A 25865-nucleotide genomic window follows, 5' to 3' on the forward strand; every position below is an offset into this window, starting at 1 on the left:
GTCTAAAAATGTTTGCAAATGTGCTTAAAAACAGCCAGTTGTATAAACCATACTTTGAACAAAATACCTAAAAATGCATTTCTTTTCTTCATGAAACCATAAAAGCTTCTCTTTTCTAAAAGAGCTCCTTAGGCTAATTTTTAGTGAGACATCATAAAATGTTCTTGGAAAGATCTGACAATTGTCTCTTCTGAACTGAATACAGCAGAAGAGCTAAAGTGAAAGGATGGCTCAAAGACACACCAAACGTGAAAAGTAACTTAAAGAATAAAAAAGATGCATAAAGAACAAAAAATAATTGAGAAAAACTATTTATTTGTTTGTTTGTTTGTTTGTTTATTCAATGAAAAGAACCCTAACACATTGATCTACATGCCTTACTCTCTAACATGAAACTTCAAATAGGTAATAGGTAAACAGAGGGAGCAGTTGAGTGCAAGAACATGTCAGTGTTTTCAGCAGTGCAGTAAATATGGAATTCTTTTCCTCCAACTTAAAAGTCTCAGGCAAGTTGCTAACCTTAGACTTAAAAGTCCATTGACAGAAAAGAAACAATAGCAAAAAAAATTCTAAAATGAACATGAGGATCCCTAAAGAGGAGAGGACAAAAATACCATCAAGAAACAGAACCCATTATTCTTAAGGTATCTGTTCATTCCAACCTTAATTTCTCATAGATTAAAAGACTTTTATTACAGCTAAAGAACAAAACAGAAAGAACTTAAAACCCACATTCACAAATCAGAGGTTAAGATGAAAAGTAAGTTATCTAAGTGCATGGAGGGATTCACACACACATACACACATGAACTTAAACATTAGTCATTCTAGAAAAGACAAGAAACTCATCACTTAGCAATCCATTTTCTCATGATGTAAAGATTTGAGAATAATAATAATAATATTTGTTGAGTACCTACATATATTCCACATTTTGTTCTACACCTTATCACCATCTTGCAATCCTCACTGTGTAGTTTAGAAATTGAGGCTTAGGGATGCGACATGGCCTGTCCACAGTCACACACTTTACTCTGGGACTTGCCATGTATGAGGTATGCCTATGCCCTATTACCCCACCCCCTGCCACTCTTGCCAGGACACCACTCTAGATAGAACACAGAAAGAAACAAAGACACAACATCACAAAAAGGTACACCTTCGTGGCAACTATGTGTATCTATATCTAAAAGTTAGAAATGTTTTATTTCCCTTTTTATTAGCATCTGTTTCCAGATTAATATGACATTAAGCTTCATAGAATCAGTAAATCAAGCTAAGATACATGTATTCTAAATATTAAAAAGAAAATATCTTCACCAAATTATTATCAGCTAAAAATCCTGGGGACAGAAGAGACATATTCTCTGTTTAGAAAAAGAGATAGTAAATTCAGAAGATTAAAGTGACTTCCAGATGATCTTGAGCACATTAAAGTCACAGATTTCTAAAATACAGTAGAGTGCTTCAACTTTAGTACTTCATAGAGCAGACCACAATGATGTTTTCAGACCCCTTGTCCTAAAGTATATTTCCCTTAAATCTGTAGGGTCTGTACTTCTAATATATCTAATAATGTAGGCTGGGGGGAAGGAATGGTTTTGTTAACCCAAATGAAGAGAATATTGATTCCTTGCTAACTTCTCTTACCTGTTCTCTCATGGTGCACCTGCCCCTATACCAAGACCTTGCAGAAGAATTTTCTGAACCCTGGTTTAGCTCCCATACTAACACTCCAAAGCTGTTCTTGAACAAGTGAGAGACTGCTCTCTTTCCAGGTTCAATGGCCTTGTTCCCATTTCTTTCCCTTTGATCACTTCTTCTAGTCCTGAACACTGCTGATGATCTTCTGCCTTTCATGAAACCAAGGGTTCCTTTAGGATCCCTAACACATTCCTGATGTTCTGCCTATCTCTTTGACTATGACCTCCCTTTCCTCTTCCTGTCTGCTTAACAGAAGACACTTCCCAAGGCTAATTCCTTGTTCCTCTCTCTATGTGATATGGTCTTTTTCCCTCCGCTGCATGGTGCCCCATGGGTTCCAACATCACCTGATATGGCAAATACAGTGGGAAAATAAAAGCAAAAAGTCTTTATCTATAATTTGGTTCTGTAATTCTCGTTACCTTCAAATAAGCACCTTCCACACTAAGTAGACTTCTAGCTGCTTTGTCCTGCCAACAGGATAATTCGATGGACACTTGCTCATGCTAGTCCCACCTCTACCCAATGCAACTGCCCCCCCCCACCACATTACTTTCTAGCCATCATCTTTCTGGTCAGCTCAAAAAGGATCTTCTCTAGTAACTTCCAGATGCTAAGAAAATAATTCAGGTATTTTCTTCTCAGCTCAGACATTTAGGTCAAATTTCAATCTAGTCAAGAAGGCAAAATCTTTGATTATGCTCTTTGCTTCAGTACTTACATGTCTGAAACACTAACTAGAAAGTATCCTCATCAAAGGCATGACATATATTTTGAAAACACTGTACAATAACAGTCTGTAGAATTTTGGGTAAGCCATGGACTACTAGGTCATATAAGAAAAGAAACTGATAATTTCATAAATTGTATCAATATAAAAGAAACTAGTTAAATAAAATGTATCTCCTACTCAAGCTCAAAATATAACTCAATGTAACCATATAAAAATACTTCCCTTTTGTAACAGTTTAAATGGTTTATTGAGCACTAATCCATTCACTTAAGATTCACATAACACACAATCTAAAGTTTGCAATTGCTCAGGAGCATCTATCAGCAATTCTGAAGCTTATATAATTGATCGTCATGTGCACTATACGCACTAACATCACAAGATAGAATCTGTTGTGGCATGCGGGACTAGTCAAAAAAAAAACAAAAAAAAACAAGAGCTTTGGATGGACTGAGGACTAAGAGCCCATTCTCTTCCTGACTTATGAATCCTTTACCACAATTTACTGACCAGTGTCACTCGCCCACACAGTATAGTGCACTGATTAAGAAAGAGATAAGGCTGCAGAGTCAAACAGTTTGGGTTCAAATCCCCAACTACCACTTACCAGCTCTAGTGTTTCCTGGAGCAAATTATTTTCTCTCTCATATCCCTTTGCTATAAGAGTATGTGTGTATAATGAACTTGCCACATGTCTTGCCCATGGCACAGGGAAAAAATGCTAGTTGCTTCAATTGTCAGTTACCTTCTTTGGTAAAACCTTTACTAGCAGGTATCTCACTATTTAAGTCAGCTGGTATAGGATAGCTCTTTATTTACAGAAGGGTCTTAAAATACTGGAGCCAAACAAAAGGTCTCACTCTAACCAATCAGTTATTACCAGTTCTGCCCTCTGAACCCTAACCTCTCTCCTTATGAAAATCCTCACTGTCCCGAAAGACAGACATAATGCCTGGTGCTATACAACTTCACCTAAATTTACTCAAGCATCAAACTGAGCATCCTGTACCAGAAATTAGAACCCCATCGGGGAGGATTTTACAACCTGGAAAGGCTGTTTATGGGGCTGTGCTGGGATTCATTTATAGAATTTGCTAATGTTCATCTCCTTAGAGCTAAGTGGCAGACTGAATGCATTAAATCTCTGTCCTCAAAGCTGTGTAGTGACAGCTGTTATCGTTATTAAGAGTTCTGGGCACATCAAAAGCATTTTTAAAGAAACACACCCAATAATTACCTTCAGAAACTAAAGCATAAGCACAGATATGTATAATTTATCATTTCCTCAGGCTCAAATACATTTGTGACTGTTAACGGTCTGAAGGTGATCTACAAACATCAATTACTGGGTTGGCCAAAAAGTCTGTTTCATTTTTCCCATAAAATTAAGGACACATTTTTCATTTTTACCAATAACTTTATTGATTTGGATATTTTGAATAAGTTGGCTACCTCCTGCTATTGGCTTCTAGTGGACAGAAGCCAGGGGTGCTGCCAAACATCTTCCAATGCATAAGAGAGCCCCACAGCAAAGAATTATTTGGCCAAAATGTCATTAGTACCAAGAAACTTTGTAAACCACGTTTGACATGTTTGCTCAGTCACAGCACCTTCTCCATACACAGCTCAAATCTTTTTTTGTGTTTCAGTTGCATTTTTACCTTTCTTGAAATAATAAAGCATGATACACCAAAAATGTGTGTTTTCTCCCATCTTCAATATTAAAATGGCCACACAAAAACTCACCAATTTTGATAAGTTTTTTTTCTTTTAATGCACACTGATACAGCGGTCACAATACAATCTAAGAAAATCATTTCAAATGAAGTTAAAGACAACTAAGCACTGCTAGAGCCACTGTGCGGAAAAAATGTAATGGACTTTTTTCCAACTCTATAAATAAGCCAATCTTTTTGACCGGACACAAAACATCCGTTCCTTCAACTCTCATGGAGAACTTTCTGTCAGGGAGGGCAGGGCACTGGAAGAGCACAGACAGCTCAACCTGCAAATGGCAATGGATAAAACAGTTCACCCACGACGTCTACTTTCTCCAAACTAGAAGGGTTGGGTAATGTGTTGATGTTGCTTTGTACTTCTTAACATTCTCAAAACAAGTGCTTTTCTGGAACTCAGATGATATTATGTTGAGAAGCAGTTTTAAAAGGAAGGGGGAAACAAAATAAACTAACGAGCAAAAATAGAACCAGAGGTACAGCAACATGGAACAGATTGACAGCTGTCAGGTGGGATGGGGGGACAGGGGAGTGGGAACTGGTTGAAGAAAAGACGAAGGGATGAGCCAAAGAACATGTATGAAGGAGCCATGGCCATGGACAATGGTGTGGGGATTGCCTGAAGGAGTAGGAAGGAGCGGGGGGCAAAGGGGGGGAAAGTTGGGACAACTGTAATAGCATAAGCAACAAAATATTTCAAAAATAAAAATAAAAAGGAAGGAGGAGGGAAAAGGAACTGACAGCAGTTCCTTACTAGGCAAAGCTCTCTTGGCGTCCAGAGAGACAGCACTAGGGAACCGCGTGGAAGGACAGGCACAAAACAGATTGAATACGCCAGCACTCCCTGCCACACACTCAGGGCGCTATTCATCTCAGCCGAGGAGAAGCAGGCACGGAAACATGGAACAGACTGACAGCGACCAGAGGGGCGGGGGAGGGGGATAATGGTGGAAAGAAGGGGAAGGGTCTAGTCAAAGAAAGAACATGAATGAATGACCCACAGACATGGACAACAGTGTGGGGATTGACTGTGGGAGTGGGGAGTGGGCTGGGTGGAGGGCAAAGGGAGGAAAATTGGGATAACTGTAACAGAATAACAAAAAATGATTAATTTTATTTTTTTAAAGAATTGCTAGGCTTTACAAATACATGAAGAAACATCAGGTGCTCTGCTTCCTCAAAATGGCCAACTGGTCTATTCTTTATCTCAACATCTTTATCTCAACATTTTGTTGAGAATTCCAAAGGTCTCTTTCCAAACAACCCATAAGAAAAACAAGACAACTCAGGGGACACTTCCTTAACGGCCCTACCATATCTATGACCTTGGAGATGCACCTCACGAGGCCAGGGCCCCCCTGAGCCTTGTGTAGTCACATTTAGAGGAGATAGAACACTCCCTGCATCTGCTTCATCCTCCCTCAATGGGGAAAACCCAATAAGTCATCTGTTAGGTAAATGCTTAACATCATTAGTGATCTGAGAAGAAGTAGAACATTATGTATCTTTCATCTATTTATTTAGAGGGAAAATGCAAATTACAAGTTTTCAATTCTGGCCAGGATATGGAGAAGCTGGAACTCACCACCCATGTTCATGATTGCAGATTAGTACAGAGCTTTCAGAGGGCAATTTGGTAATATATATCAAGAACCAGAAAATTATTCATTCCCTTTGGCCCAGCTAGTCCACCTCTCTAACTGGTTCAAGGTCACTGTTCTATCAAAGTACCAGTTCTTTGTACTTTCCTATGCTTTAAAAGAGGTGCATTTTCTGTTTTCAGGGCACCAGCACACTGGAAGGATCCAGAATAACTTACAGTATACTGGAATCCTCCTTGTTCCTCAGGAAATACCTTGACTGATCTGTTTACACTTCCTGGAGTCAGACTGTTCTAATAGCATCCCTGCCCTGATTCCTATTTGTGGGAATCAGTTCCTTCCCACAAGGATTTTGTAAACTCCATCCCCTCCTGTCCTAGGATCCTGTCTTACTTGCCAACTAAAGATGTGTTCAAGAAATAGTAAATTGCTGCATTAAAAAAGGAACAAATTGATATAAACACATTTTATGGCTGTGAAAAAGTACCCTGAGAAACCTATGATGCTACAAATCAGAAGAGTGGTTGCCCATATGAGAGGTACAGACTGGTTGTCCTTCTGGAAGGAAACTTTCCTGAGTGGTAAAACGGTTTTATGTCTTGATTGGGGTACTGGTTACATGAATATGTACATTCATTTCACTGCATGGAAACGTTACCTAAGCAAAAATAAACTACTCAGAGCAATTCCTGAACGTTGTGCTGAATGCAACTTCAAGAACTCACAACTAGTTCTAAAGCCACGATGTCCTTTCCTAGCCCAGTGGGCAAACGCATTAGCCTCACTCCAGCCCCGTCTCCAGCGCTGCCTCCTCCGGGAGCCTGTCCGACTCACCAGGACAGCGCAGGCTGCCTCCTAGATGCCATCACTACACACTGTGCAAACTTCCATGACACCAGTTACCTGACTTTAAAACCCTATTTTTAAACTTATGTAATTACCAAAAAAGCTTCTGTGAATTCAGTAACATTTTCACATGAATGTTTACATCACTCTACATCAACATTTTCCATCTCATGGCACACACAAACTAATTACTAAAATTCTGCAGCACACCAAAAAGTATGTTTCTTGCAACTCTGACAAAAAAATAGTAACAATAAGTATAAATTTGACACATTCACACCTGACAGCTATCATGCTGGCTGTTGTCATTTTTTATTTGACAATCTCAGGGAAAAGAGGTCAGTGCCACTGACTAAATAGTCAGGTATTGCGTGTTCTAAAAATTCTTGTAGCACACCAGCGTGCCTCGACACACCCTTTGAAACCTGCTGCTCTACAAACACCTGAAAAGCACCAGTACAAATCCATGAGAGCTTCATCTACAGACAACACTGGTAAGCACTGAGGATTCACGTGCACCAGGAAAAGCCTTTCCGACCATATCAATAGTAGAAGGAATAGAGTTTAGAGAAAGAGGGAAAGAGGGAAACCACTTAGAAAGATTTTGCCTACAGCAATAGCGTACATGCAGAGTGCAGTTCTTTAATAGTTTAGCACCAAAGGTAAGCCTAGGTGGTGACCAGCACACCCCCAAGGGATAAAACTGGGGTCAGGTGGAGAAACAGACCAGCTGGAAGCACCTAGGGAAGGATTCATATTCCGGTGCCAGGCACGGCAATGAGCTCTGTTGGCATTCCTGCAGTTCTTCTGCAAGGTGACAGTGATACTAAAGAATCAAACTCAGAGATAACAGGAAGACCAGGTGAGCAGGGAGGTGGTGAATTAAGTTAGCCTCTTCTGCTCCAGCCATAAATATTACTACTATTTTTAAACCGCAACCTAGAGAGGTATGTTAACTCACAGACGGGAAACTGGTAAGCAGCCAACGCAATAAGCCATACACCCAGTTTCTAATCTCTTTGATATTTTGACTGATTACCCCAAGGCATTTTAATGCCCCAAACAGAGAGACAGAGGAAACTATTAGGTATAGAAAATTAAAAGGTGCTGCAGAAAATGACTAAAATTAGAGGGTCCAGGCTGCATTTTCTACCACTTCATCACCCCCTTCATGACCTTACTAGAATCAAGCTTCCCCTCTGCCTTTGCCTTCAGACCATTACATTATTTGGTTTTAAACCAGTGTTTAATCATAAACCAGCTCTGCTGCATTATTAATATTCCAAACAGCATTTCCAACCAGATAATATCCAATATCATTATGTTGAATTACCTTAAAGGGTGGCATTCCTACATGTGTTTTGAATTGAAAAATTAAACTAACCAGAAGTTAAGTATATATACACTCTACAGTATCTAAGTACCATTTGAAATAAATAAAAAGAAGAGTCATAAAATAATAGTAATTGGCAGAATAACAACCACTAACCCTCACCTCACCCTTTCTTCTCTCCCACCCAAAATAAAATAAATAAAACTTTAACTTTGACTGTGGCAATAATACATTAGCTATTTAAAATTACAGATGGAGAATGGAAATGGCAAGGGCATAATGACATGGACTCTGGTCATCATTCAAAGTTTTACAAGGTTATTGGAGTTTCTTGACCTTGGGCGATTCAAAGCTGCAGCTGAAAATAAAGGTAGTAGATTACATTACATGTAATATACATATTATATATTATTATAATGCAAGTACGTGTGTGTATATATATATATATATACACACACACACACACACACACATATATGAATGAATGACCCACTTATGCTTCAATATATGTAAAAGAAAGTATATCAGAAAGGAAAAATGGATCAAGAATATTAGCAAGCAGGAAAAAGATTTACACTATAATCTTCCTCACTTTCCAGAATACTTTATAAAATACACTTTGAAACCAATATTTTATATTCTAATTAAGGGTTCTCAGAGTTAAAGAGTCTGTGGCAGTGAAGGAATGGCTCGTTCTGCTTCTTTTGGCAAAAATAATACTTTAAAATATGTGCTTTGGTTGTAAAGGCAGAGCTAAGGAGACAAGAAAATCTGGACACTAGATAAAAATAAATAAACCTAAGAGTGAACACACTGCTGTCAATTCAAGAGCCCAGAGCATACCAACATGTATGTAAATATATAAGTCCATTTATCACACGTCTGCAAGAATGCACTGCCTTGCTCACTCAATTTAATTCCATTAATTATATTAAAATAACATACCAAAACCTTTAAAAATTTTGGCTCTCTGCTAATGAGGAAGAAAACACTTTAGAGCTGCCAAATCATTGCTGAAAAACACTTTTAGATGGAATGGGATGGGAGTGGGAAGATGAGCATGTTTACCATGCACTATAATTACATCTTTTATCACATAACACTGTCCCAACTTTATTAGATAAAAACTTCTCACAGAAATCCTACACAATTATGAGCAAGCTACAATAAACAAGGAATTTTCAGATTTTAAAAATGTGCATACTAAAAATGAAATGGCTGTGAAATCATCCATATGCACAGATTTTCTGAAGCAAATACAGAACATGCAGATGCAAACTCCACACAGGAGCCACATATGATCAAAAAATGTCCCCGTATTCCTGCCCTTCTCCCTCCCTCCCTCCCTCCATCCCCAACACTCAAACACAAAAAGGAAGATTAATTTATTTTCTACAATTATGCAGAACAAACACAACAAATGGAAAATTACTTTTGGAAGCCCTGACTTTTCAAAGTTTATGAATAAGGGAAGTTATTTCTCCTAACTACATTGCTGGAATTTTTCCACTCTCATTTCAATTCAAAATACAGTGTTTGTTCTTCTCCCAGGCTCCCATGCCCTCCCCTCACACTTTTCCAAGTCACCTTCAGACTAGCTCAAAGTTTCAGTCCAAAAAAAGACACAAGTTAACTTTTTAGACTTCCCCTGCTGTCTAGTGGGTAATGCTACTCACATTTCACATGCCTTTACTGAGACTAAAAACTGTAACATTGAAAGTTTTCTCTGTTTATTTTTTTAGCCTATATACATTTATTTCTTTAAGGACAAATGAATTGTTTTTTAAACAGTTTGCTTTGGAATTCTTGAATATGTTGTTTTTCCATTGAACAATCTTTAACCCTAAATGTAATGTTTAAATATTTAAGCCATATTTAAATGTGAATTAATTGAATATGCATTAAGTTTGAACTAAATACGAATAAGCCAACACCTGGCATCAATAACGTCTAAATGACTGCAAGGCTGGTGCAGGCAACGATTTTCTAACAAGCAATTGTTCCTGATTCACATCTGCTGGGAAGACGTCTTCAGCATCATTTTAAAAGTGATAGGGTGGGAGGAAGGGGGCTGTAAGAGGGCCAAATGGTAATGAAAAAAATACAATAAAAAAAATTGTTAATAAAATAAAAAGTCATCTTTTTCATCCAGTAAAATAACAGCTAGAGATCCTGCTGTTGACTTTCAACAGATGTTAACCCTAAGATGTTGATGAAGAAGCCTACAAGACCATTTCCTTTTTTTAATGGGAAAAAAAGGGACAGATCTTGTCTGAGGCACAGCTGGGAAAGTAACAACCTTTCAGTGAGTGGCCCCAGAATATCTTATCTCATCAATGCCGACTTCAGCTCTGAAGAAGCACAAGCCCCGACTTCCACCCCCAGGCTCCGGATACTTCTTGGGAGAAAGCATCTTTCCAGTGGAGCCACAGGACTGTCAACTCCCCCCTCCCCACGCCCTCCCACACAACATGCACTTAATACGCTGCCCATGCAGGTGTGTGTCGGGCTTCTTCACTTCTAGACACTCAAAGAAACGCACACGAGGACCCTGGGCCGGCTGTGCCCCGCAGAGAGACATCCCGGACGTCCCGGTGCCTTCGTGGGCTGGTCCGCAGGGAGGTACGGTCCTCGAACCCGAGTGGGCCAGAGCTCGACTCTGCCCTGGCAGAGGAGCTCTGGGGACGCCGGCAAGACCGTCGTGGGTAAGACAGCGCAAAGCTTAGCTGGACGTTAAAAGACAGAAGCAGAACTTGCAAAGTATACCCACGTGCACGCGCTAACGAGTCGGCCGCCACGCGCCCGCGAAGGTCCCGGGAAGAGGCTGGAGCGCAGAGCGGCGCGGTCGCCCGCACCTCGCGAAGCCCTCAAACCCGTGCAAAAAGGAGAGTAAAGGCACTCACCTCCACCCATCTTTGGGCTTCGGCGAACGCTACGGCGCAGTCGGCCTCGATCTCCTGCATCGCTCCCAGCGCTGAGACGAGAGAGGGAGAGAGACGCGTCGGGCGCGGGGAGGGGCAGGGGTTCCCTCGCGCGTCGCGGCCGCCGCCCCGGCCTCTGCTCCAGCTGCGGGACGCCGGGTTCTCCGTCCCTTTGTGGCGCTCTGCAGCTCAGTAAGGTTTCGCACCCACAAGAACTTGAAGACGTGGCTTTCTCTAAACTCTTGAAAACGACCCCAGTTCCGCGAAGACACGGGCAGCGGGGCAGGGCGACCAGAGGCGCTGCGCGGCACCGACAACTGTTGGGACTTCAAAAGTCGCTGCGCTGCCACCGCCCTCCCCGGAACGGCCCCGCCCCAGCCCAGCCCGGACCGCCCCCTCACCGCTTCCGTCCCCCCAACCCCCGCGACTCCCCCGGGCTCCCGGACCGCAGCCGCCTTTGTGGTCAGACCGTCTGGGCCGGGGGATGCTACGGTCCGCCAGAGTCCGGTCCCGAGCCAGGTCCCCGCTCCCGCGCTGCCCGCAGCTCCGCCCCGAGGGGATGCTTCCCAGCGGCAGCAAACGTCCCCGCCTCCGCCCCGCAGACCGCCTTCCACCTCCCGGGGCCGCTGGAAGAGCGCCCCCACCCGCCCCGCGGCCTCAGGCCGCCGGGCCCGCCCGACTTACCAGGAATAGCTGCACACAATTGCCCCGTTCCCCGCCAAGAATCCTGTCCCGCGGGGCAGCGCGGCCCCGCCCGGCGCGCCGCCCTCACCTGCTTCGGCCCAGCCCGCAGTCGCGGTTTACAGGCCCCGCCGCCAGGTGCGTGGCGGTCCCCACCCCGAGCTCTCCGCCCCCTGCAGTCGCCCGGGCCCTCCTGGCGGCAGGTGACGGTCGTGGCCTGGGCACGGGCCACCCATTTCCCCCCGCCTGGGCCGGCCCTGCCCCCCGGCGGGTGAGGTGAAAGGTACCTGCCCGTCTGCAAAGGGCCCGAGGGGAGGGGAACCTTGATTTTCTCCCGGCCCTCGCCCACTGCGCCCAGGTCAGACCATTGGGTACACTCAGGGGCCGCGGGGACCGTATCCGCAGCGTCCCTGGGTAGCTGCTCAGTGCTGGACGGGCGTGAGTTTTGGGGTTTGCTACCTTGGGTTCTTTTCACACACAAGTCAGACTGAAAGGAACCTGCTCACCTGTCTTGACTCCCTTGGGACCTCCCTCAGCTGCTACTGAAACTCTATCCAGGCCACACGTTAATGGCAGCGACTTTGGAGGAATAAAAGAATGGATTCTTACTCCTTTAAAGGAGGCAGTCCCTTTTCTTTTATTTTCCTGGTTGATTGTTTACTCTTTATAATAAAAAAATAAAAGACACCAGAAATTTAACAATTGTTTACATTTTACTTTACTCATCACCTTTCTGCTTAAGTTTTAAAGATACTGTGATATTTCACCCCTAAATACTACAATATACATCTCATTTTTCTTAAATCTTCACCCGAGGATATGTTTTCATTGCTTTTAGAGAGGAAGGAAAATCCACTGGTCGCAGTCTTCTCCCCTAGATGCCCTGCCGGTGATGGAATCTGCAAACCTTTGGTGCACAAGACAACGCTCCCAACCAACTGAGCCACCTGGCCAGAGCTACATTTCATTTTTAAAAGGACACTTTCTACATAACCATATTACCATTTTCACAATTAAGTAAAGCTAACAAGAACTCACTGATAATCAACTGTTACAAAACAAAGTGTGCTCGTCCAAAATACCAAGAATCACAGCGGAGAACTGTTGACTATTTATTATAAACGGCACTATCCAGGAGAAAGGGAAGGTAATGCTCAAAAGCGCGAACCCCTGGATGGAGCAACTTCATAGGGCGGAATCACAACACACTGTGGGTTAGGGGTTCCAACTCCCTGGGAGCTGATCGGTGTGGATGAGGCAAGGCTAATGAATCATTTTTTCAGGTCCAGAGGACAGCTCTGAGGTCTATTTCTAGTGTCCCTCTGTCGTAGAAAAAGGTAGCCAAGTCGGTCGTTTCACCTAGGAACAGAAACAACTTAGGTCAAGATGTTATCTTTAGCCTAGCAGACAATTTGACCATGAGTCAGGTACTGCTACTGTCTCCTGCTGATTATCAGGGGGAAAGGCTAGTTCCTGAGGGAGGGGGTGGAGGAGAGAGAGAGAGAGAGGGAGAGAGAGAGAGAGAGAGAGAGAGAGAGAGAGAGAGAGAGAGAGAGAGAGAGAGAGAGAGAGAGAGATCATTTCTAGGGTTAGGATTTAAAGCTAAATTTAATGAGTCAGAAAATCCTCGGTTTCACAATTTATACCCAACCCAGACCTAAATTCCTCCAACTGATCGCAAAATGTCTTTTACAGCTAATTCAGATCAGGCAAGGTCCAAACAATGACCACACATTACATCTTTAAACCTAGACTAGCCTCTTCCTTCTTCCTATTTTCACATTCTTATAATAGAAACCAGGGTAGCCTTCTGGATTTATTTTATGATGTCTTTGTGGTGTCTTCAACATAATTCTATTTCCTCTGTATTTCCTGTTATGTGAAGTTTAGATCTAGACTGGGTTACAGCTCATTAACTCTTCTGAATAAAGACTTCACCCATATTGTTCCTGTTTGGGGTGACTTCTTGAGGATGGTTTTTACTTGTACATTAATTTTGGTTCATCCTTTTTTTCATTGGCATTCTCTGGAATCAGTGGGTTTGTTTAGAAGAGCTACGAACGATTGTTGCTGAAATGGGAGGCCATTGACTGGACCATCTCTTTGCCTCCTGGCTATACAATGATCAGACCTAACCCAAACTGAAGATGAAAGGATAAAATAAACTAGAAAATGTTTTTCTCTTTCTGGCTATTCAAGATCTATTCTTAGATATTCAGTGAGCACTTAGTATATATAAAGGGATAGATGTCATAAGTGATACAAATTTTTTAAAAAATATACACACTTGCCCTGGCTGGTGTGGCTCAGTGGACTGAGTGCCAGACTGCGAACCAAAGGGTAGCTGGTTCGATTCCCAGTCAGGACACATGCCTGCATTGTGGGCCAGGTCCCTGGTTGGCAATCACACAATGATGTTTCTTTTCTCCCTTTCTTTCTCCTTCCCTTCCCCTCTCTAAAAATAAATTAAATATTTTTTTTAAATATATACACTAAACCTCGTGTACTTCCAGTCCAGTAGAAAGACAGACATTCCTCAATCTTCGTTAAGTGCTGTTACTACAGTTACTATACGGGTATATTATACTGTTTGAAGCCGCTGCTCTGTAACTTGACTTACAGCTTTGGGGACAGCGGTCCAGGATCTTAAGAAGTACAGTATTCCCTCACTTATTGTGGTTATTATGTTCTAGATGCCCCCGCGATAGGTGAAAATCCACGAAGTAGGAACCTTACATTTATTTTAGTATTTATATATATTTTAAGGCTTTATAAACCCTTCCCACACACTTATAAACCATTCCCAGTCCCTTATTAACCTTTCCCACTCCCTTATTAACTTTTTCCACACTTTTATAAACACTACTTATGTTGTTAAACATATTCTACACTCTTAAACTTACGTAACTTTAACAACATATGTATACAGTACCACAAAATCCCACAATAAAGCAAAAAATCCGCGATAAATAATTAAATATAATAGTTTTTAAAATCCTGCGATACAGTGAGGCCGCAATAAGTTCAACCGCAATATAGAGAGGGACTGCTGTACACAGGCTCGGGAATCTGAATGAGTAAGGTTACCAAGTTACCAAACTATCTGAGCTTCAGTTTTCTCATCTGGAAAATGTGGTAAATAGTAACTACTTCAAAGACTTATGAGAATTAAACACGATGTTGCATGTAAAAGCCCTGGGCATTGCTGGCATGGAATAGACAAGAAATGATGGTTATTTCCCATTAGTCTCTCTCTCTAACAGCTATGTGTCAAATATGGATTTTTCCTAATAAACGGAAATTTCTTTTATTTACTGAGATATTCACATGGAAAGATCTGTAAGGTATTGCAGATTCTGTTTCAAGTAAGCTCTGGCACCAGTCATTTGTCTCTTTAGTACACAGCAAATTTGCCACTCAGAACATCCAAATCTAATTCTTTGCCTCCTAACATCAGTCATTAAAGTGTTTTCATCCTTCTGGAAAGAAGTATAGAGCTCTATAGAGAAAGATAACCTGCCTTGGGAGTTTGAAATAAAATTCACAATGATAAAACATGATGAATATCATTCATTTTCCAAAAGAATTTGAGGTATTTTTCAATATTTAAAAACAGTACAATTGTCATGTTCTTATCCATTAGTGATGAAATGAGCTGTTGGTGAAAGAAAGTGGTACAATCTTTCTCTAATGTAATTTGGCAATAAATAAAGTTTTCTAAATGCCCATGCTCTATTGCAGTGATTTCAGTTCTGGGAGTTGATCCTAAGGCTATGTGCAAAGACATATGTACGAAATGAGCATCTGTGGTTGGGCGCAGAGATGCAATACCCAAACCTCCCTTTACAGGAGGAGCGTGGTCAGCAGACAGATTCCATCTGTCAGCGCCTTGGAGGTCGCCTCAGCTGCAGAGCACAGCCTCACAGCCCCAGAGCAGCCCTCCTCCGGTGATCTAGTGACATGAGGTTATAAAAGCCCAGTAATTTCCACCCAATCCAGGACAACTGTGATGGGCCCTTTTCGTAGACATGACGTCTGTTAAAGGCTGCAGGCCTGTACACAGTTCATTTTCTCCCTGCCCATTCCTGCTCCTTCCCTCTTTGATTCACTAGGGATGATCCCTAATAAATATCTAATTCCTCATACACCATCTCTCCACTTCTGGAAGACTCGCCTGTGATGGCATCAAGAGTAATTTGTTACAAATAAGAACCCCAAAGCAATCGAAACCTCCAACTTAGGGATGGGGGAGTAAACTGTAGTTTTTCCATAAAGCAAAGTATTGTGCAGCCATTAAGAATGTAAAGCAATGTTCGGTGACACAGGGACATGTTCCAAATATATTGCAAAATGAAAAAAAAAGGAATGTATAAAGCACCCTAATTTGGGCCTGTATTTTTTTTCTTATTTTTTTATTTATTTGTTTATTTATTTATTTTTAGAGAGAGGGGAAAGGAGAAAGAGAGGGAGAGAAACATCACTGTGTGGTTGCCTCTCACTCGCACCCCCAACTGGGGACCTGATGTGCAACCTAGTCATGTGCCCTGACTGGGAATTGAACCAACGACACTTGGTTCACAGGCCGACGCTCAATCCACTGAGCCATGTGCCTGTATTTTTTAAATGTATAATTTCACACAGAACAAATTGGAAAAAAACTTCCCACAAATTTTTAGTACTGGCTATTTCCAAAAGGAGATTTTTGTACTTCTCTTTCTTTAACAAGTTTTTGTTTTCTTTGCAAGAGACATGTATATTAACTTCCTAAATGAAAAAATTTGTATGACACAAAGATATGTTCAGATGTGACTTTCGATCTTATCCTACAAACTTCAACCTATTCCTGCCTTCCTGACTTGGTAAATGGTACCACACCTAAAATTTGAGGGTCATGCTGGACTCCTTGTCTCTCTTCCCATGTACACTCTGTTCCGAGTTCTGTCCATTTTTATCTCCTAAATAGCCCTTCAATTAGCCCCTCTTTTCCATCCCTATTTCCACTACCCTATTTCAGGTTCTCATGAACTCTCAGCTCAATTTCAGAAATCATGACCTTTCTAAAATGTAAATCTAATCACACTGCCAACACATTAACTCCTCATTCGAGAGCTCCGCTTTGCCTTTATGGGCCATCTGATAGTTGCCAGCAGCACGCTTCTCTAACCACGGATCTTGACTCACATTTCTCCCTTTGTAAGAAATGTGCTTCCCTTCCTTTCTTTACCTGGCTTTCATATATGTATTCTTCCAGCTCAATTCAAGCCTCTTCTCAGAGTCCTTAAAAAAAAAAAAAAAAAAAAGTTTGCATATCATCCTGGGCTTGGTTAGGTATCTCTTCTTTTTGCAGCCACGGCCCCTTTCACAAGGCATTGTCTGTCTTCCTCCTTGGACCATGAGCAACTTAGACGTACCTGGTTCAGTGCCTGACACATACCTGGTGTTCGACAATTGTTTATTGACTAGAGTGTGTGTGTGTGTGTGTGTGTATGTAACCTTCTAACTCTTAATGCACAGAAGAAAACATTGATAGTACCACAGTAGGAAATATCATTGTTTACTGCAGCTAGTACAAGATTTTTTTTTTTTAAGCAAGGTTTTTTTTATCAGAAGTTGAGAAACTACTGTCAGTTTGAGCCAGATAATTCTTTGTTATGGAGGATTGTCTTGTGCATTGTAGGGTATTTAGCAGCAATCCTGCTTCCACCCACTAGATGCTAGTAATACTCCCATAGATGTGACAAACAAAAATATCCCCAGACATGTCCCCTGCAGTTGCGCAAATCACCCCCAGTTTAAAAACCAGTTCTCTACAGGGAGAGATTGGCTTTGTTAGTTAATGCTTTGGTATAGTAGAAGTGTAATTCAGGCTGAAGTTACCTGAAGCAAGAGGGTAAAGTACAGTAGGAAGGAGTAACCATGAACTGGGGGTGGGGGGGTGACAGAAGGGCTATTCTGTGCTATAAAGAAGGAAGGGGCAGAAGGGACCTGGGCTGAATGATGCCTGGGCCAAAGATTATAAGAAACAAGGGACCTGGTGGCTGAAAAGAATTGCAAGAAGAGACAGGTACGATGGGAATACTTCTAATAGAACTTTTCACTGTGGTTGCTAATGTTTCATAAAAGTGTCGGCCCTTACAAGTTCAAAGAGAGTGAACATCTGGGTTGCATGTATATTTCTCATGCTTCTGTAACATCTTTATTAACAGGAAGGATGACTCCAGAAGGTAGATGAAAAAATATATTAAATATAATGAAAACTGTCTTGGTTTGCAGATGATATGATTTTATGTAGAGAAAATTCTAAAGGCTTCACAGAAAAGCTTAAAACTAAAAAAGAATTTAGCCAAGCTGCAGGATACAAAGTCAACATACAAAAATCAATTGCATTTCTATACACTAACAATTAAATTCAAATGAAACTTTTAAAAATCCTTTTTATAATAGCATCAACAAAGTAAAATACTTATGAATAAATTTAACCAAGGAGGTAAAAGACCTATACAATGAAAACTCTTAACACACTGATGAAAAAAACTGAAGAAGACACTACAGTAATAAATTAAAAAACAAAAACAAAAACATGTTCGTGGATTGGAAAAATGAATATTACTAAAATGTCCATATTACCACAGATCAGCAGATTCAACACAATCCCTGTCAAATGACATTTTTCACAGAAATAAAGCAAACAGTCCTAGAATTCATATGGAACCACAAAAAAAACCTGAATAGCCAAAGCAATCTTGGGAAAGAACAAAGATGGAGGCATCATGCTTCCTGATTACAAACTTTAATACAAAGCCACAATAAACAAAAGAGTATAGTACTGGAATAAAAACAGATACACAGACCAAGGGGACAGAATCAAGAGCCCAGAAATAAACCCAAATATGTAAGGTCAACTAATATTTGAAAAGGGAGCCCAGAATGGTCATTGGGAAAGGACAGCTTATTCAATAAGTGGTATTGGGAAAACCCAATGCAAAAGAATGAAACTGGACTTCTATTTTATACTACTCACAAACTTTAACCTGAAGTGGATTAACTGTAAAACCTGAAACAGTAAACTCCTTGAAGACAACGCAGAGGAAAACATCCATGACATCAGTCATAGCAATAATTTTTTTAAGTATATTTTATTGATAATAATTTTTTGTATATAACACCAAAAGCACAGGCAACAAAAGAAAAAATATACCCATGAGACTACATCAAACTAAAAAGCTTCTGTACAGCCAAAGAGACAACCCACAAAATGAAGAGGAAACCTACTGAATAGGAGAAAATATTTTCAACCTGTGTGATAAGAGGTTAAAATCCAAAATGGTATATATATATATATATATCCCAATAGCAAAACAACTATTTGATTTTAAAAACGGGCAGAGGACCCAAACAGACATTTTCCCAAAGAAGATGTACAAACGGCCAACAGTAGAGAAAAACGTGCTCTGTGTTACCCGTCATTGAGGTAATACAGACCAAAACCACGGGCTACCCCCTGACACCTGTTAGAATGGCTATTATCGAAGACAGGAGATACTGTTGGTGAGTATGTGGAGAAAAGTGAACATCTGTGCACTGCTGGCGGGAATGTAAGTTGGTACAGCCATTATTGAAGTTTATGAAGATTCCTCAAAAAATTAAATGATGTCTTGAGCCCTGCCACTCAATGCGAGAACCAGCAGAACCTGTATGATCTTATTCAGAATTGACATTTCTCTATTGTAATTTTGTTCCTGTTTATTCTTAAATTTTCTTTTTGCTTCACTGGAAAGGAAAGATGATGCTCAGTTTTAAACACTAAAAGTGTACAGTTGCTTTGTTACAGTAAAACCAAATGTGTACACACACACATAAAAAAAATTAAAAATGGAACTACCAAATGATCCAGCAATGTCACCTCTGGGTAGCTATCCAAAGGAAACGAAATCACTACCTTGAAGAGACAGCTGAGCTATCTGCAATCCCATGTTCATTGTAGCATCGCTCACAATAGCTGAGACATGGAAACGACCTAGGCATACAACAGATGAATTGATGAAGAAAATGTAACACACACACACACACACACAAACACACACACACACACACACACAGAGGAATATTACTTAGCCAGGATGAAAAGAAGAAGGAAATCCTGCCTTCTGGACCACATGGATGGACCTTGAGAGCATTATGCTAAGTGAAATAAGTCAGACAAAGAAAGACACTGTACTTTCCAACTTATATGTGGAATCTAAAAAAAGCCACACTTTCAGAAATAGAAGTAAAATGGTGGTTGCCAGGATCAGGGACAGGGTGGCGGTAATGAAGAGACATTGGTCAAGGGTACAAACTTCAAGGCATAAGGTAAGTTCTAGGGACCTAATGTAGAGAACAGTGAGTAACAGGAAACTATTGCATTATATAATTGAAAGTTACTAAGAGAGTACATCTTCAGTGTTATCATCACACACAAAAAGAAAGACTGGTAATTATGTGAGGTGATACAAGTGTTCACTAGCCTTACTGAAGTAATCATTTTGCAATTACATAGGTATAAAATTATCACAATAGACACCTTAAACTTACACAACTTATATGTCAAGTATATCTCCATAAAGCTAGAAAAAGTAAATAAAAGGTCAAGTAAATTTTTTAAAGTACATACATAATAATAAAGTCTTATTATCCCAGCTTTACTTATGAAATGCATCCTTCAGTGTTAGTAATTAGAGGATTATGAATTGTCAGTACTTACATAATGATATTTGGACAAGTATATTCAATTCTATGTTTGGAAGTGGAAGCCAGAGAGAAAGAAGTCAAAAATGTCACAGATAGTGATTAAAAAATAAAGATAAGGTGAAGCCATGTTTTACCACTCCCACAAAAGGCAGAAAAACCTTGAAAAAGTTTTCAGTAGAGCCTTGGGGTGATGATGAGTGCTTTGCTCAGTGCATGAAGACAAGGGTCCTACATTTGTCTCCCGAATCTGCTGTTTGGTTAACCAACAAGGGATGGACAAGAAGCCCTTGGTTTTCATTGACCTTCCCCCCATGTGCTCAGACATCTCATTAAGAGGTAACTGAGATGGCAACTTTCAAAACATGGAACCAAACCCATAATTTGAACAGTATTTTGGTTATTTTCTTCCCACTATAAAGATCTTAAAGGTTTTGGTGGTAGTTGTTATTGTTGTAGCTGTTTTAATATGTAGATGAGTTTCCTATCCTTGAACTCAAATTATTTAACATAAAACCTAAGACTTTTTTTTTTTTTGGTGAGGTCCTGTGTTCTCGCCTGAATTGCAAAACCACACTATAATTCTTTAAGTGATAGTAGTGAGATCAAAGGGACTCACCCTAGAATTAGCTTTAAAATAAACTATTGGGGTTTCTGGGAAAGGAGGAGAGAATGTGTGTTTACTAAACCTCCTTCCTGAAGCCCAGTGAAATGAGCAAAACAAACTCTGCATTTTCCCTAAAAGGATATCTTTAGTAATAATAATCAAAGATAAAAACAGTCAAGTCCAGACTTCTTTAGAACTTCTTTTTTTCTTTGTGCTTTTATGTTTGGGGAGTGCAGTCCTACCTGACCTCTCATTAAGTTCACTTGAAAAGAGGAACAGCCTTACTATGTGTTCAAATCGTTCTAAAAAAAAAAAAAAAAAGAAAGAAAAAAAATTGGGAAAAAACTTAAGCACGGTGTTTACTTTTATTTTTAATACTTTAAAATTGTAATAGGCATTTTTGTTTACCTTTTGAAATTGGACCCAGAGAGGAACAGCCCATCCATTATAGGAAACTTCTAAGTTAAAAGTACAATTTTTTAAGTAACCCCTTCATTATGCCTATTCTGTGAATATTGGATGGTCCTGATACTACAGGGGTAGGCAAAGGTAGGTTTAAGTTGTCAGTATGCAAAACACAGTTTATGCTTGACTGATTGGTTGATTGGTTACTGTATTATGTATTATTACTATTAAACTACTTTTGCACACCCCTGTATACTGGCTTTAAAAGGGTTCAGGAAGTACAGAATGGACTGGCCTGGAGGCAAAGGGCCCAAGCTATGCTGCTAGGTTTACTGCTCGGACTGGTCTGGGCCTTTCAGTTGTAAGGTCATAGTGACCTCACTTTCACCTTCATGGAGAATGAAGAAACCTTACCAACAGTTATGAAATAAAGCCCTTGGCTGTTCTTCAGAGTTCCAGCATGGCCACAAAATTTCCATCTGTGCAGACAGGTCTGGTGCTCCCTCGAGGCCTGGAAATAATCACGAGAGGCCCGCGTTGGCCCCAGCCCAGTCAAAAGGTTCTGTATGTAATGGGCTTTCCTTGAACGTGGCGATCAGTTTAGAATGTCCACAAGGATGCTGGACAAAACCAGACGGTCTCTGAGGTAAACTGTCCATGTTTCCCAGGAGTTCTTGCACTAAGAATGCCCCATCCATGACTCCTCTATAAACTTTTTCAATCCCTGTGGAAAGAAATGGACCAGTTGGGCCAAACTCTTTCAATCCTATGTAACTGAAATTTAAAAAAAAAAAAAAAAAAAATCTATGACATTGGAACTTTCTCAGGACAGAGAGAGAAGACATCTATCTGCCTATTGGGACAATTAACCAGGGAGGAAGCCCTGCCTAAGCTTTCAATGTGGACCAAGGTTATACACACACTCACACACACATCCTGATATATTACAGGCACATATCTTCTTCTGTTGGATCTCTGAATAGCCAAAGGTAATGATTAGGGCTACATGGCTGTGTTATTTGAAGAAGTATTATAATCAGCTCGATTTTATTTTTGCAGAGAAAGACCTCTGGGCCAAGTCTAGATAATCAGAAGAATATGGGGGGTGGGGGGTAGGGAAGGCCTAAAGCTTCATTGTATAAATAAAAGGCTGTTCATTGTGAACACGAAAAACTTTTGCAAGATATACTGGCTTTAAAGACTTGTTTCCCTCCCTTAATATGGACTTAAGACTGTCCAATCCCTGAAAATAATTGTTTGACCTTGAGAGATCTTGAGTGTGTGTTTTATCTAAAGGCACCCAGAGGAGATCAAGAGACATCAAGAAAAATAAGAAAAGTCATGATTACTTCCTGCTGGCCCTGTAACCTCAACATAAACAACATCTGGCATGACAGCAGCCATCCTGTAGTGTTGGGCCATAAGTATGTGCCACCAAGCCCACCACTTCTGCCACAACTCAGACTGGGGGAAATGTACTCCTGTGTGTACTCTTGTGTCTAAGGGTGTCTAATGAGTCCTAAAATGAAACCAACTCCTATAGGCAGTGAGTGGAATATTCTTCAAGTAGGGTGCTCCCTCCGACAAATAAGAGCAGGGCAGAGGTAGGGCAAGTCGGATACTAACTTTATGTTAAGTGGTGCCTTGGAGGGTATGTTAATGTCTGGTATTTAGCGAAGTGCTACCTGGGAAGGGTTACTGTCTATCACACACGAGAAACTAAAGCCGAAATTGAGAATTCAGCAGAAGCATGAAACTGAACCAAAGATGGCTGGAGATATGTCGCTCTCGAGAATCCTTCGGGGAATTTAGGGACGTCTGAGATGGTCATTCATACTATTCTACTTGCAAATTAAAGGAGATGTAACTCCCAAAGGTCAAAGACTTAGGAATACCCAGAGATGCCTGGGTATCATCTGCATTTATGAACTGACTTTACTCCACTAGTAATGAAATGGGCCAGGAAGAATGTTATTTACCCATCACTTCACTTTCCAAAGTTTTATTCCTAATTACACCACAGTCAGATTTTCAGTAGTTTTTCTTTTGCTATAAGAGTGTTTTTATAAAGCAAATCTAAATTGGTAAACTTCAATAGCCAAGGTTCTCATCATTTTGAAAGAAAAATTTTACTTGACAATACCTACAATAAAGTACCAATTTGATTATTAAAAAATGTTTTGACTTTTTGGTTCTGCCTAAGAAATTACAGAAAAAAATTTACCTTAATGGGAATAATCCTTTCAAAAAATTTTTTTAATCTCCAAATGTATATCCATGTATAAAATCATGAATGGGGAACAAAAAGGAAAAAGGACACATGGAAACGGACCACAGTGTGGTGATTGCTGGGAGGAGGGGGTAGCAGGAGCTAAAAGGTAATGTAAAAAAATGCAATAAAGGTTAAATATTTTTAAATGACTGGGAAAGCTATGACATTAACATGGGGAAAAATGAAAATTCATCAACAAATATTTATTGGGCACAACAAATATTTACTGAGTTTCCAAAGCACTATGCTAGCTAGCAAAAATACAGTGATACATAAATGCTGCTCCCAAAAAAGCCTAACACAAACATGTAGTCAATAAAATGCTAAAAATATTTTAAGTTTAATTCAAATTTTAGAGACACTTAAGATTATTTTTGCTCTTCAAGTGGCTTGTAGAACCTCATGCCATTTTCAAAATAATTGCAATGTAAAATTGATCTTTCATTTCAATTTGTGCAGCAAAATAATCTTTACAGTGGTAGTTCAAATCAAAAAATTCTTTGCCAAAGAGATGTTTTATTCATTAAGTTCTAGTGACCAGGAAAAAAATATATCGAATGCTAAACCAAAAGAGCATAAGTTATCAATTCTCAGCTCTGCTTTTAATTGGTATCCTGACATATTCAGCCAACATAGTGGGAGAAAATAAACTCTTCTTTTGCATAAGTAAATTTTCCAAAATCAGATGTTAGCATCCTCCACATTTACTGCCATATCTGTTGAATAGATCTAGTATCAGGTTAGGAGAAAGGTTATAAATCAATATGACACCCGCCATAAGCATCCATTTCTAGTTTCGTCCCTTTGAAAGGAGCCCTGGGCTTATAATTCTTAAAGGTCCTAAAAGCCTGACTAGCGCGGAAGCATGACTTATGAAAGTAGTACTTACAACTACAAGATTTAGAAAAGAAATGAGGAAAACCTCTTCAAAGCAAACTCCAGTAGTTACTTAACAATACTGGCCCACAAACCAGAATATAAACTGGTTTGAGTGGTGGACATTTCTGCATTCCTTTATCACCTTGTATGTGAAAACATCTTACAGAGAACAATATGCCCTATGCTCTCTTACTATCTTCCACCATCCAGATATATTCTATCAGTGCAAGAGATCAACAATAACAAAATTGATGGAACAGGGTTAAATATTTTTAATATTGTGACTACTGATAGTGGAATATTCAGGTTAAATATTCCTGGGTAGACTCTACAAAATGGGCTTAAATTATATCTTAATTTACTTATCTTTTAAAATATTTTTTTTTTTATTTATTTTTTAGAGAGGGAGAAAGAAAGGGAGAGAAACACCAATGTGTAGTTGCCTCTCACACTCCCCCAAGCTGGGGACCTGGCCCACAACCCAGGCACGTGCCCTGACTGTGAACTGTACGGGCAACTCTTTGGTTCATAGGCGGGCACTCAATACACTGAGCCACAATAGCCAGGGCTTAATTTACTTCTTAACCTCCTATCTACCTCCCCTTTTCCATATGCATATGTTCCTAAAGAAATCCAAATGGAGACTTTATGCATTAGCGTTTTCAAACAATGATATAGAAATAGTCAAAAACTGTTACCTCCTGTGCTGCTGGCTCCCTCTCTGAGACACAGACAGCTCACATGTACCCAGACGTGGGCACTGATCAGTTGCCTCCAAATTTCCAGGACTCGAGGTCTCTTCTAAGCATAGGAAATCCAACTGTAAAGAGTAGAAATATTGTATGCCCCAATTTTCTTCATAGCAGTTATAACAAAAATTAAAGTAGGTTGATACCATAAGCATATATTGAACTTACCTGACCTTGGTTTGTCCCTCTAGCACCCTATTGAAATTCATCAAAATTCAAGTAGCTATAAATGAAGCATGAATAGAAATAATAACTTGAAATGTTAAAATAATTGCTTAGAGTTGTTTAGATTCTGTAAACGGCAATCAAAAAGAAAAACAGCACTCTTGGCCCCCAAGAGGGAACGATGCAAATAAAAATGTTTTTGAGTATGCTTTGGTATAATATTATTAGAGGAAAGGCAAAAATTCCAATCATCCTTGCTAAATTGTATGTCTGCTAACTTCAGCAATTTTGAGATTTTTTTTTAAGATAAACCATTTCCGAGTTACAGAAAAAATATGCACAGATCCTCTGTGCATAGAAATGAAATGGAATCTATTCATTCCCTCTTTTTTTACTTAAATTCCTTAGAAAATTAGGTGAATCTCATAATTCATGAAACAAACTTTGAAATTACACTCAACATAGCTTATTGCACTTGTGGGGTAATTGTGATAATAACAGTTACC

At 40.1% G+C, this 25865-nt stretch overlaps 1 protein-coding gene and 1 long non-coding RNA gene across 13 annotated transcripts in view; both read right to left on the bottom strand.

The window, feature by feature from the left end:
• The window catches only part of LMO7 (LIM domain 7), a 198273-nt gene extending 187109 nt beyond the window's left edge, over positions 1-11164 (bottom strand). For 5 of the 12 annotated variants that reach the window (XM_090258767.1, XM_090258765.1, XM_090258763.1 and 2 more), the window contains exon 1: positions 10857-11163. In XM_090258767.1, the coding sequence (XP_090114893.1) occupies positions 10857-10916 (60 nt within the window). In that variant the 5' untranslated portion in view covers positions 10917-11163. Of the gene's footprint in view, positions 1-10856 lie in introns of all 12 variants that reach the window. The other 7 variants (XM_090258770.1, XM_090258768.1, XM_090258773.1 and 4 more) reach the window with 5 other exon arrangements.
• Positions 11165-12594: 1430 nt separating this feature from the next.
• LOC149995927 (uncharacterized) lies at positions 12595-25456 on the bottom strand. Its single transcript, XR_016507456.1, has 3 exons — positions 25144-25456; positions 21709-22018; positions 12595-12914 (listed from the first exon to the last, which is right to left on the bottom strand). It is a non-coding gene; the product is annotated as an uncharacterized LOC149995927 (long non-coding RNA).
• Between the last annotated feature and the right edge of the window lie 409 nt (positions 25457-25865).

Source organism: Furipterus horrens, unplaced genomic scaffold (assembly GCF_987537825.1).
Source record: "Furipterus horrens unplaced genomic scaffold, mFurHor1.1.pri manual_scaffold_12, whole genome shotgun sequence".
Lineage (NCBI taxonomy): Eukaryota > Metazoa > Chordata > Mammalia > Chiroptera > Furipteridae > Furipterus > Furipterus horrens.